We start from the raw sequence: 11,618 nt of genomic DNA, 5'->3' as shown, positions 1-11,618 counted from the left end.
TTTCACATTTTATTAATTTAATCCTATTGACGGGAAATCGCTAACGTAGACATCGGCCGTTCTACATGGCACCGCAGGTGCTGACGTGGACAATTTGTAATAATATTTTAATATTTTTCCTATGTATTTTTATAATTTTTATAATTTTTTCCTTGTTTTTTTTTTTCATTTTTCCTTTTCTTTTTTCCCTCCCTCGCCTGCCCTCAACCTTTGCCGGCCTCAGGAGATGGCCACCCTCATCGGATCGGGCAAGGGCAACCCTCACCCGCCCAAAAGAGACAAGAGGTATGGAAAGAAAGCAAAGTTTTCTAAAATAAAAAAATTCAGATAAAGATATGAAATGTCATTATCTTATCAAATAAGGGCATGGAATGAATATTATTTCAAATACAAGGACCGGAGGCTTGTTTATTCTTGCTTTATGTAAAACCTGATTTACACGGACTGTTGTGGATAGTATGGAATGCGGTAGAAACTAAAATCAAATGCATATGCATTACGACCCGGTTGAGTCTTGGCGCAAAGCACTCCGTGATAGAATTACAAGCATATGCTACATGAATCTGGCTGAGTCTCGGCACAAAGCAATTTTCATGGTGATTTGTCATAGGGAAAATTCCAAATAAAGGTTTGAACTGCCATCATTTTATTAAATAAAAGCCTAAAGTAAATCTTATTTCTCTAACAAAAAAAATTATTTCAAATAAGGGCCTGAAATGCCTTATTGTTTCAAAGAATGACCTGAATAATGGCATCTTCTTCATTTATTTATTTTTGGTTTGTTTAGCCACAAGCAAGGCCGGCTCTTGCCGGATCGAAGCGAGGGTCGCTAGGCTCTTGTCCATCGAAACAAAAAAAAAAGGGGGAAAAAAGAAAGAACTATCAAAAAGGTAAATAATGAGAATGCCTTTAGTCGGATCTTTTGTTGAAACAATGAAGACATTTCAAGCTCTTATTCGAAACAAAATTAATTTCAAACCCTTATTTTGAAACTTTCCCTATAAAAAATTACCATGAAGATTGGTTTGCACCGAGTCTTGACCAAGTTCATGTAGCGTATGCTTTTGATTCTATCATGGAGTTGCTATGCGCCGAGACTGACCGGGGTCATGTAGCACATGCATTCGATTCTAATTCTGTCCACATTCCGCGTAAATCCGGTTTTACTGACAGCAAGAATAAACAAGCAGCGGATCCTTGTATTACTCACTGCTTCGAGGGAGTTCTGTTCTTCAGGGTGGTCTCAAAGAAGCGAGTCTTCGTTGCTCTTCGCATTCGTCTTCCATTCGCGATACCGTTCACCATTAGGGGCCAGATGGCCTTTGCTGGTACAAGTAATCCGCATACACTCCCCCCCTGCATAACTGAATCTTTGGGTGGTGACTGGTGGTATAATTTATATGTAGCTATTCATTTCGGTCGCGAAAATAACTGTCAAGGTCCGGTGGGGGACAGAACAATGATTCCAGAGCACAGAAAGGCATATGCAGCTAAACGATACGGATTCTCTGAATGCAACAGTGAAAACGTAAAACATCTGCTGATAAAAAAGACAAATAGGTCACCGGAATAATATCAATTTCCTTAACCTTGAATCTAAGCTTATGTCCAAGCTAAAATCCTTCGCCATTATGAAGCTCGAATCACAAATCGACTGCTTGTGCAAACTAGAACTTGAACCAATATCATTATCAAACGACATAAGCTGGTTGGGCACAGACCGATTTCTTACATGCCACGCACATGTGAATCATTTGCAGTATCTCAAGCCATATATTTAGATGTAAATACCTAAAAATGAAAGATAGAAGGGGAAACTTGTAAGTTGGTCGGACGAACTTGAACTTCCCACTAATTCAGTAAATTCAATTCAAGCTGCACAACCGAAGACTTCCGAACACTGTATGGGCCAGTGAAGCATTGGTCAGAATGCATGGTAATACATAATTTCATTGAAATCCACAATCTGGACTGCGCCAAGTGCACTACCCCACTTGAAGGTCAATATAACATGAAGCATGAGATAGGTCTTTATACAACATCCTCCTTACAAGCAACTTGGTAGCATCAGAATCAATTGCAAGTACATAGTTTGTTAAATCTACCAAATACATAGCTAAATGGACTATGTCCTGTTCACGGGTTCAAGAGCTTCCACAGTAACAACACTGTTTCCCCTTATAACCTGCAGCATCAGTGGTGCAATTATCAGTGTTAGCAAAATAGCGAGGATAAGAAATAAAATTCTAATTCAATTAGCATGGACCTACCACCATCCCTATGTCAGTCTTCTCATTCCCATTCACTTCAACGGTATTATCTACCACTAGATTCATGAACTGATCAAACCCACGCAATGTTCCAACAACCATCCTATTTGCGTTAAGCTTAACTGCAGAGAAGAGAACAGTTAGTTCTACCGTCTTATTGATATCTCGATGAATCAAATCAAGCCATGAAAACGGATTCCTCATCTCCCATCAATCAATTTTCATATACGTAAACCTCCATAAGTACCAAACATTTCAATAAAGGAAAATACAAATGCATGTGATCTCTGAACAGGTGATTACAAAAAAACCTGTTCAGCTAATCTCAAAATGCATACCGGACTCTAAGCGCAATTTTCATCTTCTACCGACAATAATTCAACATTCCAACACATGCTACAGATGAAACATATGCACAAATCAATGAACCCCCCCACACGGAAATATTTACATGGAGGAGATAGAACATAATTAGGTAATTTAAAGCTTGGAGATGCAACATTCGAATTCAACAACTCTTAATCAGTGAACTATCATGAGATGCAAGGCAAATGAATCCATACAACACCACATTGGATAATTTCATTCATAATCGTGAAACAACATAGCGTCACTAGCCACAACAGGAATTAGAGGTAAAGGCAAGTGACTCCATCACAATCGCATGGGGCATATCACTAGGAAATTCCACGATGTTTGAGCTGAGCTCTAGTTCTGATTTCGGCTATGAAGATAAAAATTGAGCTCGCCACACGCAATGTAACTCCACGAAACCACTTCGGACAGACAACAACGCATACTCGAATCAAACGCCACAGAAATTGAAAAAAGGGAAAAAAAATTGCAACGACTTACTTTGGAGATTCTTGTCCATGTACCTGAGCAAAGATAGCAAAAAGAAAGCTATGTCAGAGAGGGAATCAAGGGAAAGACGTAATACTGGAAGAGAGAGAGAGAGAGAGAGAGAGATTCTCACTTCTTGAGATCCGGTGGCTGGCCCGATCTGCTCATGGTGGCGACTTTCGCAGAGATGAGCGAGACAGAGAGGTTTTTGGAGCGGTGCAGTCCCAGTGCTGCTCCCAAAACCCTAGACCGTCGAAGATTGACGAAGATGATGACTTTATGCTTTCTTGTCTGCGAACGACGTCGTTTCTGGGACAAGCGGCCCATGACAAGTGAAGCCCAGACTTGAATCTGGCCCAATAGTTGCGGATGTTCTCTGTCGGTTTTGCTTCAAGATATCATATAAATAATTTCACTACGATAACGGAAAAAAAAAAAATACGAATTACCCAAACTCATATGGCCACAACGGCGTCGTCTTCAAGCAACAAAGTACAGATCCAAGCTCGATCGTGTGCCATAGGCAAGAACTTGAAGCGTTGGAACCCAAAATCAAGCAAACGAGAGGGGCGAAAAGGAAACTTACCTGATTCGTGGATTCTCCCAAAGAGCGGAGCTTTGAAGTTCAACATTGACGGTTCGGTAGTCGAAGGGGAGAAGGAAGGAGCTATTGTCGGTATATGTCGAGACTCGACCGGGAGAGGGAACGCGGGTTATACCGAGAGGGTGGTCGCGATAGCTACACTTGAAGTGGCAACCCTACATCTTCGATATGTATTGAAGTACTTGGAAGCAGGGAGTGACATGCAGTGAAAACGTGATGTGCGCTTGGAGATCATAACTGATAGCGGAGACCCATCACTGAAGATTGCAAAGCGATGCTCGTTCTTCCCAGTTTGATGAATTTGGAATGCGGCCCAAGGGAATCAAACCAAGTCAGATTGGATCGCCAAAACACATCACAAGAGGACTCTTTCTCACAATTGGCTTCATCACCTTTATGGGATCTTTTATATTAAAAAATCCATAACTTATGTTGTATTTGGAAATTATGAATGAAGTGGATCGTTTTTTCGGCAAAAAAAAAAAAATATATCATGTGGCCACAGCAAGTCAACTCAATACTGTGGTAATTGCTATCATCAGGCAATTGGTGACAAGTCATTTGTTTTGACTTATGAAACTTACAAAATAACTTTTTCTTTTCCGTCAAACTTGTCGAACTATGTTTTCTCATGTCAATTTATGTGTTTACATAATTCTTGAAGTTTCAGTTGCTAAAGATTAAAAAAAAAAAAGAGTCAAAATGTGTGGGCTGTAAAATTTTAAAAAGCAAAAATCACTCCGGACGCGATTAATGATAAATCAATTGCATTTTAAATGATTTTCAGTCAAGTAAATTCTGAAATCCGTAGCTCTATTTTGCACTCTTCCGCTTGATAAGTGCCTCGTGATCCAAATTTGATCGCGCGGTCATATCACGTGACAACCACAGTTGGAGAGTTTGGAGGGTCGCACGGATCGTGGAGGTCACATTCAAGGTTGGGGAGGTTGCACGACATGATCATCCCATCGCCTAGGGTTGCGTGACTCCAGCATTGCCTCGCTTGGTATCACACAACCTCGACTCCTCGAGCGAGGTGGTACTAACTGCTTCTTCAATGGCGCCTGGAGTCGTCGGATCTCTGGTGAGCCAAATCTAGACCACAGATGAAGCAAGCAAAGCCTCAGCAAATGAAGCAGCAACTATTGCCCTTGTATAAGGTTACACAGTCCGAGGCAACTCTAAAGTCGCAAAAGCAACGCTAGATCTGTCAAAATGTATCATAGCCCAATTGTTAACCCATATTAGATAAGTTTGTATTGTTATAAGGGTTAGTTATATTAGGTAAATGGGTGATAAATTGATTTAGAATGATAAAATTCGAAAAATATGTGTGTTAAATGGGTTCACAAATAATTTAGACCAACTCACATCTATGATTCTCTCTTCACCTTCTCTCGTCCATATTCGATTTTGCAGCCATTCATTTTGTGCTCTCACTTCAGTTTAGATATGAGTTTTCTTAGATTATGTTAAATCTATGAATATTTTAGCAAAATGGATTGAATATGTGTTGGGTATGAGTCACTATGTTTATGTTGTATGAAAATGGGATCAAAATAGGTTAATGGATCGATTTATTTGTACCATTTTCGTTCCGACCCAAATTTGATCCGGCCCACGTATTTGACAGATTTAACCTTAAGGCAACGCCGAGATCGCACAACCTCACCACGGGAGCTGAGGTCACTGTTGGTGTCTTTTTGCCTAAGTGGCTTTTTCTATACTTTTAGCCGAAGTCCCGTTCATTCTGAGAAAATCGTTCTCCCAAAAGCACCTGAACTCCCCGTCGTCGGGCTCAAAATGCCTCGTCGCTCCTTCTCCTTCACCTTATCATTTTGGCCCTTCGATGCACTCCCAGCAGAAGCCTCCATATCCCCCCGTTGACTGACCGGGACCTGAATTCTCTCGATATCTCCTCCCTGTCTGTTGGTCGCATTTGCGCACACAATGCAGGGCATCGGCCCTCTGCTTTCTCCGTCTCCCCCAACCAATAAAAATTGCTCGAGTTCGATAAGCACCAACCACTCCCACTTGTGAAGGTCTCTCTGTTAATCACGAGGGGCATTACATTATTCGATCGAATCTCTGGTTACCCTGAATTCCTATCTGGGTTTCACTTCACTTCGCTGCTCGTTTGGTAAAAGGGTTTGTCGTCACCACTCCATGGAGATCGAGAGTGTCCTTTCTTGAATTGCCACTCCTTTTCCCGCCTTCTTGATCCGGTCAATGGCCGCCTCTGTGTCAGCGTTTTCATTCTCTGTCGACAAGACTCGTCTCGCCGGACTCTCACCTGCCTATGGGAGTGTCCACCCCTGTTATTCCCGTAAAAGGTTCTCCTCCTCATTCGGGTCAAAGGCGAACTTGTCCTTGGCGTTTGTAGGTCCCCGCCGCCCATTGTGCCCTCTCTTTGCCTATCCTCGTAATTCCCCGTCGCCTGCGAGGAACGCACTTTTGGGTGATGGGTTTGCTTCTGTGGCGGAAGACGAAGGCGATTTGACGATTCCCGAGGAGAGACCGGTCAAGTTTCTGCTCTGGGTCGTGTTCTGGGCTTCTGTGTCTGTGGCTTGGTTCGCAGCTTCCAATGACGCGCGGGCCGCGGTTGATTCAATCAAAGCCTCGGGCTTTGGCTTGAAGGTCGCGAGCAAACTGCGGAGCTCGGGATGGCCAGACGAAGCTGTGGTTTTCGCGCTCGCCACGCTTCCGGTGATTGAGCTCCGAGGGGCCATTCCTGTTGGTTACTGGATGCAACTCAAGCCTTCACTCCTCACTGTCTTATCTATTATCGGGTCAGTCTCACTTCATCCAATTATGTGGAGTACTTTTCCTCATTCACATGAATGGAATGTTTAATCTTGTTACTGGAGTTTGGATTAATGGTGCTGTGCGCCATTTTGATTTCCAAATGTAAGCCCTCTTACTTTGTGCGGTCTCGCCCCAACTGCTTGATGAAATGCCGTTGTTAAGATGCATTTTTAACTAATGAGAATTTTGTTTGATGGCTGGGGCTAGCTTAATCATTGGACTATGCCAAGTTCTTTTGAGGTCATTGGGGATGATATTTGCGCCTCATTGTCGGCTACCGATGCTTATTCTTTTACCTTCGAATCTGTTTTGCAACATTTTGTCAGTGGGAGGTGCATTTCAGCTTTGGAAATGAATCACCAGCTATAATCTGACATTATTTCTCTTTGGTCTTTCTTATTGTAGGAATATGGTGCCCGTACCATTCATCATACTCTACTTGAAGAAGTTCTCTACTTTTCTTGCTGCAAGGAACCGATCGGCGTCCCGGTTAGTTGAGATGCTGTTTGAGAGGGCGAAGGAGAAGGCTGGCCCTGTAGAAGAGTTTCAGTGGCTTGGCCTCATGTTGTTTGTGGCTGTGCCTTTTCCTGGAACAGGGGCTTGGACTGGAGCTATCATAGCTTCGGTTCTGGATATGCCCTTTTGGCCTGCAATGACTGCCAATTTTTGCGGTGTTGTCCTTGCAGGGCTTCTGGTGAATTTGCTTGTGAACCTTGGTCTCAAATATGCCATTGTGACTGGTATAATCCTCTTTTTTATTTCCACATTCATGTGGAGCATCCTTCGAAGTCTTAGGAAATCTTTGGGCTCATCAAACTGATGAATAGAAACTACTCAAGATTTGATGTTAAGTTAATGGCATTGAATTCTATACTCAGTTCATAAGTGGCTGTCTCCCCTTCACTAGCTTTGGTGCAATGTGCTGTCACTTTCCTGCTGTAGAAATACTCATCAGGAATGATTAGATGATTTTTATCTGACTGGAGATCTGTCAATGAATCCATTCTCTACTAGTTTAGAATGGAGTTATCTTTCAGTGACTTTACTCATCACTGCCCTTTCTGTTGGATTACATCTAAAAGCATTTTTAAATAAGTCCTAACATCATTGCCTATGCCCCCATACTTAGTTTCCATGTCCAGTGTGCAAGCAAAGCGAATCTCAATGTCGTAACGGGTGGGTTCGTTTTGTATTGTAAGAATTGCATCAAAAGTCGTAAGTTTTTATTATAGGATGCAGTTAAGTCTAAATGTTTTAACGGGTGCAGTTAATCGTGAACTTTTGAAAAGTGTAATCTAGTCCTACACTTGTTAGTTGATGCAGTTAACTCCTAAATTTTTATTGAAAAGTGCAGTCAAATCCTAAAACTATTTTGAGAAAAACAATTGAGAGCTGCCACATCGTTAATTTTTGAATGCCAGGTTGACCCTTCCCGGTATCCTTCTTTAGAGGACTTAATTGCACCAATCAAAAGGTCTAGAACTCGATTGGATTCTTGAAGCTGTATTCCTCATTTTGCCAGGAGAACATATAGATTATTCCACTTTTGGCAGACAAGTAGGTGCTCTTCGAGTTAACTTTTGGGTAGGCGGAATTAGGTTTGTACACTCAAGTTGCTTCTACTTTCTTGTAATAAGAATATAGGTCCCCCTACATACGGTTTCTCTATGTTGGCCAGGAGTTTGTGGTGACGACCATTTAGCTATAAATGCCTAATTTGTGCAGAAAAAATGTCAACTTTAAAACACGATTTTTCGTTCCTGTTCAGACTTCTCGGCCGGCAACATTAATTCCTACCATTCCGATCATTAATGTGCTCTATATTTCATATATACCGGAACTCTCAAACAGAAGAGGAGATATTCGTGAAGGAGAGAAAACTCTATGAGCAGGTTGACCGAAGCTTTCTGGTGTGGGGATTTACATCTAATACCTGTAATAGCTAAATTCTATTTGCAGTATGCTGCTTGATGCATTTTGAATCTGTCTATATATGCTTAAATGTGTAGCAGATAGAGCAGTGGTTCTTGCGAGTTTGCTATGGTCGCCGCATGTTTACTTTCCTTGAATAGCAGAGGTGTAATGTATATCTGAGTTTGTAGCTGGCTTGAGAAAGCAAAAGCTTGTGACGCTCTGGTCATATTGGAATCTGATTTCCGGGTTATATGTGTACGACCATTCTCACGGTGAAGCTGATTGGCATCTTCCTATGGCGATTTCGAAAATTTAGGACTGTTCTTGTGACTCTGCCTTGGAGGACCAAAGAATTTGCGAGGAAGTGATTAGGGAAGGCTGAGAACTTTGCGGCAAAAACGAGTGATCGGTTATGGTCTCTCAGCTGACATACAAGATGAATCGGACATGCAATTGAAAAGAACCCTCGACATTATGAAAGAACCGATAAAGCTAGTAGACATTACACTTCTGTAAATGAAATAAGAATGCGTTAGAAATCCTAAAACTTGTCAAAAATAGTGCAATTGAGTTCTAAACTTTAAAAAAAATGCAATCAAGTTATAAAACTCGTCATGAAAGTGCAATTGAGTTCTACAAGTTTCAAAAAGTGCAATCAACAGAATGACTTGAATGGATCAAATTAACAAGTTTTGGGAAATTGTATTTTTTGAAATTCTTAAGACTTAATTGCACTTCATGACGAGTTTCAGGATTTAGGTACACTTTTATTTTAAGACTCAATTGTTTTTTTTTTTTTGTTTGTGTAACCGTACTCTTGAGAGTGTTCATGAAATTTTAGAACTTTCATTTTTCTCAGTTACAGATGTATAAAAAATGGGCTTGGTATTACTTCATTTAAAAAAACAAAATGGTAACCTTCATCGAGCTTTTAGTGTTTGTGAGATTTGGTCCTAAAACTCTATTTTGTGCAATTAAGTCACTTCTCGATATATGCGATCAAGTCTTCTAACATTCTGAGATTGTACAATCAATCCCTTCTGCCAATCCATATTGTTAACGCCATTGAATGATCCGCAACAGCATCCCTAGTGCGACATATAACGTGTCACGCGATCGTGATCTCACACAATTAAAGCAAATGACAAGCAAACGATAAAAGAAAATTAATGCTCTATTTATTTTATGAAAAATGAATTATTTGAAAGACATTTGTTAAAAATGGTTGCTTGTATCATTTGAAGTAATTATCAATGATATATATATATTTTTACTATGGATAACAATTTATGTCTAAATATTTCTGTGAATGCCAATGATATTTTTTGTTCATTAATTTTTTTGGAAATTTTTTTTTTCTAAGTTATTCATTTTCATCAAAGCACACGCACCCTAAGGAAGATCAAAGAAGATTATAGGAACTCTTCTAAACATACCTGCTAAGGATCCCTATGGATTTTATTAGATTTGACAAATCTTATGAAATTGTGAGATAAACTACGTTTGATGGTCAAGATAAAATTTAGGTTATAGTAAAATTCATCATATTATGTGTTTGTTGCCTGCTCAAAACAAGATAAAGTCGCATCTAAGAGGCATATAGCCCAGTATAAATTTATCTCATGGGGGAGATGAGATAAAGGTGAATGGAATTTCTAATATCGATAATACAAAAGTTATTTTTCTCGAATAACACACTTTTTAAATTTATAAAATAAAAATCATATTTGAATTCTAATGTAAAAAGTTCAAAATAATGAAAAAAAAAATTCGTTAGTATTTATTCCTATTCGAAATTCTTTCTATCTTATATTATAATATATATATAATATTTTAGGTATGTTAGTATATTTTACTATTTAATACATTTTTATTAGAGAGTGATGGAAGGGAAAAAAAAAGAATTAACAAATGATAGAATTAACAAAAAAGAGAGATGAAAAATAATAAAAATTAGCAAATAAAAATGAAGTAGACGACAACTTCTTAATAAATACTTACCATCTTTGTTTGTGCAGCTTTTACTCTCTCTTTTTTTTGTCGAAACTTTTACATTCATTGACATTGATATATTGTTTATACCAAACAATGGACGTGATAATAGGGGTGTGAATGGTCCAGCATCCGGTCCCAGTATGGAACCGGGGACCGGGTCCCCAAATTTCTGGACTAGGGACTAGATCGGCCCCGCACCGGCCGTCCGATTTGGTCCTGGTGGGACCGCTAACACCAGCTGATTAACGAAATTTAACCTTTGGATCTAAACTAATAACTTCCAATCTCAACCATCCAATCTAATAGACACACACATGACCATCGTACAACTATCACATGAGTACTTGTAATCCTAAAATAATGAGAAAATACTAAATTAGGAAGAAAAACACTTAAAACAATTGAAACTAGATTATACTCTTGCATCATTCTCCTCGAGTTAGAAAGAATCAAGCTCAAAGTGGATTGCATTTGTACTTCACTGAATCCAAGTGCGAGCAAAACAATGAGTTTGCATAATATAGTCAAGACATAACACAAATTGAGTCAAGATAAAACACGATCGGAGGATGAGTGTGTTAGGCGAGAGGAGAGGAGTGAGTGTGGAGCAGAAGATGGGGAAATTATGTTAATTAGTTCTTAAAAAACTTTTAATTTTTTTATCTAATTATGTGTGTATACATAATTATATCTATTATGAGTGATTCGGTCTGATCCCATCCATCATGGAACCGGGGACCGGACCGCCCCCTCAAGGACCGGACTTGCCTGGCCGGTTCGGTCAGGTCCAGTTTGCTCGCCCATACATAATAGGATGTGAAAATATCCGATTTTATTACTGTAATTCATCAAATACTTGATAAGATATAGCAAAATTGCTGAATTTTCATCCTATTTTATCGAGCTATATCCCGACTAGAAATCCAGACAAACAAATGTTTAAAAGATAGACTTGGAAGTGATGGAATCCGGGTGCTAAAACTACAGGACAAGTACACGAAAGAGCAAGAGCCGGCTGTGGCGGTGGAAGCCACTTGTTGAGTGGTGGTGGACGGTGGTACTTAGTGCTCATGATAACTCATCTCTCACACCATGAACAACATAAGAATCCCCAAAGTGGTAGTGTTAAAAGTCCCAGCGACCTTCAACGGGCCCAGATCCTCTCGTGCGCATTTTTTGTCACATTG

At 39.9% G+C, this 11,618-nt stretch overlaps 2 protein-coding genes across 4 annotated transcripts; one reads left to right on the top strand and one right to left on the bottom strand.

Moving 5' to 3' along the window:
* Positions 1-1,947: 1,947 nt before the first annotated feature.
* Positions 1,948-3,380, bottom strand: LOC115725832 (probable small nuclear ribonucleoprotein G). Of its 2 annotated transcripts, XM_030655478.2 has the most exons (4): positions 3,247-3,359; positions 3,126-3,148; positions 2,271-2,392; positions 1,948-2,185 (listed from the first exon to the last, which is right to left on the bottom strand). In XM_030655478.2, the coding sequence occupies exons 1-4, from the start codon at positions 3,279-3,281 to the stop codon at positions 2,126-2,128; spliced, it is 240 nt and encodes a 79-aa protein (XP_030511338.2). In that variant the 5' UTR covers positions 3,282-3,359; the 3' UTR covers positions 1,948-2,125. The 2 variants fall into 2 exon arrangements, with proteins under 2 accessions (XP_030511338.2, XP_048136202.1); XM_048280245.1 differs by lacking the exon at positions 3,126-3,148 and having other exon boundaries at positions 3,247-3,380.
* A 2,198-nt stretch (positions 3,381-5,578) lies between these two features.
* Positions 5,579-7,428, top strand: LOC115725799. 2 transcript variants are annotated; one of them, XM_030655421.2, is made up of 3 exons: positions 5,579-5,788; positions 5,882-6,506; positions 6,928-7,428. In XM_030655421.2, exons 2-3 carry the CDS (start codon positions 5,947-5,949, stop codon positions 7,340-7,342), a joined length of 975 nt encoding a protein of 324 aa, XP_030511281.1. In that variant the 5' UTR covers positions 5,579-5,788; positions 5,882-5,946; the 3' UTR covers positions 7,343-7,428. The 2 variants fall into 2 exon arrangements, with proteins under 2 accessions (XP_030511281.1, XP_048137382.1); XM_048281425.1 differs by having other exon boundaries at positions 5,579-6,506.
* Positions 7,429-11,618: the final 4,190 nt, after the last annotated feature.

Source organism: Rhodamnia argentea, chromosome 6 (genome assembly GCF_020921035.1).
Source record: "Rhodamnia argentea isolate NSW1041297 chromosome 6, ASM2092103v1, whole genome shotgun sequence".
Lineage (NCBI taxonomy): Eukaryota > Viridiplantae > Streptophyta > Magnoliopsida > Myrtales > Myrtaceae > Rhodamnia > Rhodamnia argentea.
Note: the sequence above shows the minus strand (reverse complement) of the source record. Positions and strands in the feature narration are given on the sequence as shown.

Coding starts and splice junctions, on each gene's coding strand:
- LOC115725832 (XM_030655478.2), bottom strand. CDS start 3,281: ATGAGCAGATCGGGCCAGCCACCGGATCTCAAGAA. Junction 3,149..3,246: donor CAGCCACCGGATCTCAAGAA/GTGAGAATCTCT, acceptor ATCTTTGCTCAG/GTACATGGACAAGAATCTCC. Junction 2,393..3,125: donor CATGGACAAGAATCTCCAAA/GTAAGTCGTTGC, acceptor TCTTCTCTGCAG/TTAAGCTTAACGCAAATAGG.
- LOC115725799 (XM_030655421.2), top strand. CDS start 5,947: ATGGCCGCCTCTGTGTCAGCGTTTTCATTCTCTGTCGACAAGACTCGT. Junction 6,507..6,927: donor ACTGTCTTATCTATTATCGG/GTCAGTCTCACT, acceptor TTCTTATTGTAG/GAATATGGTGCCCGTACCAT.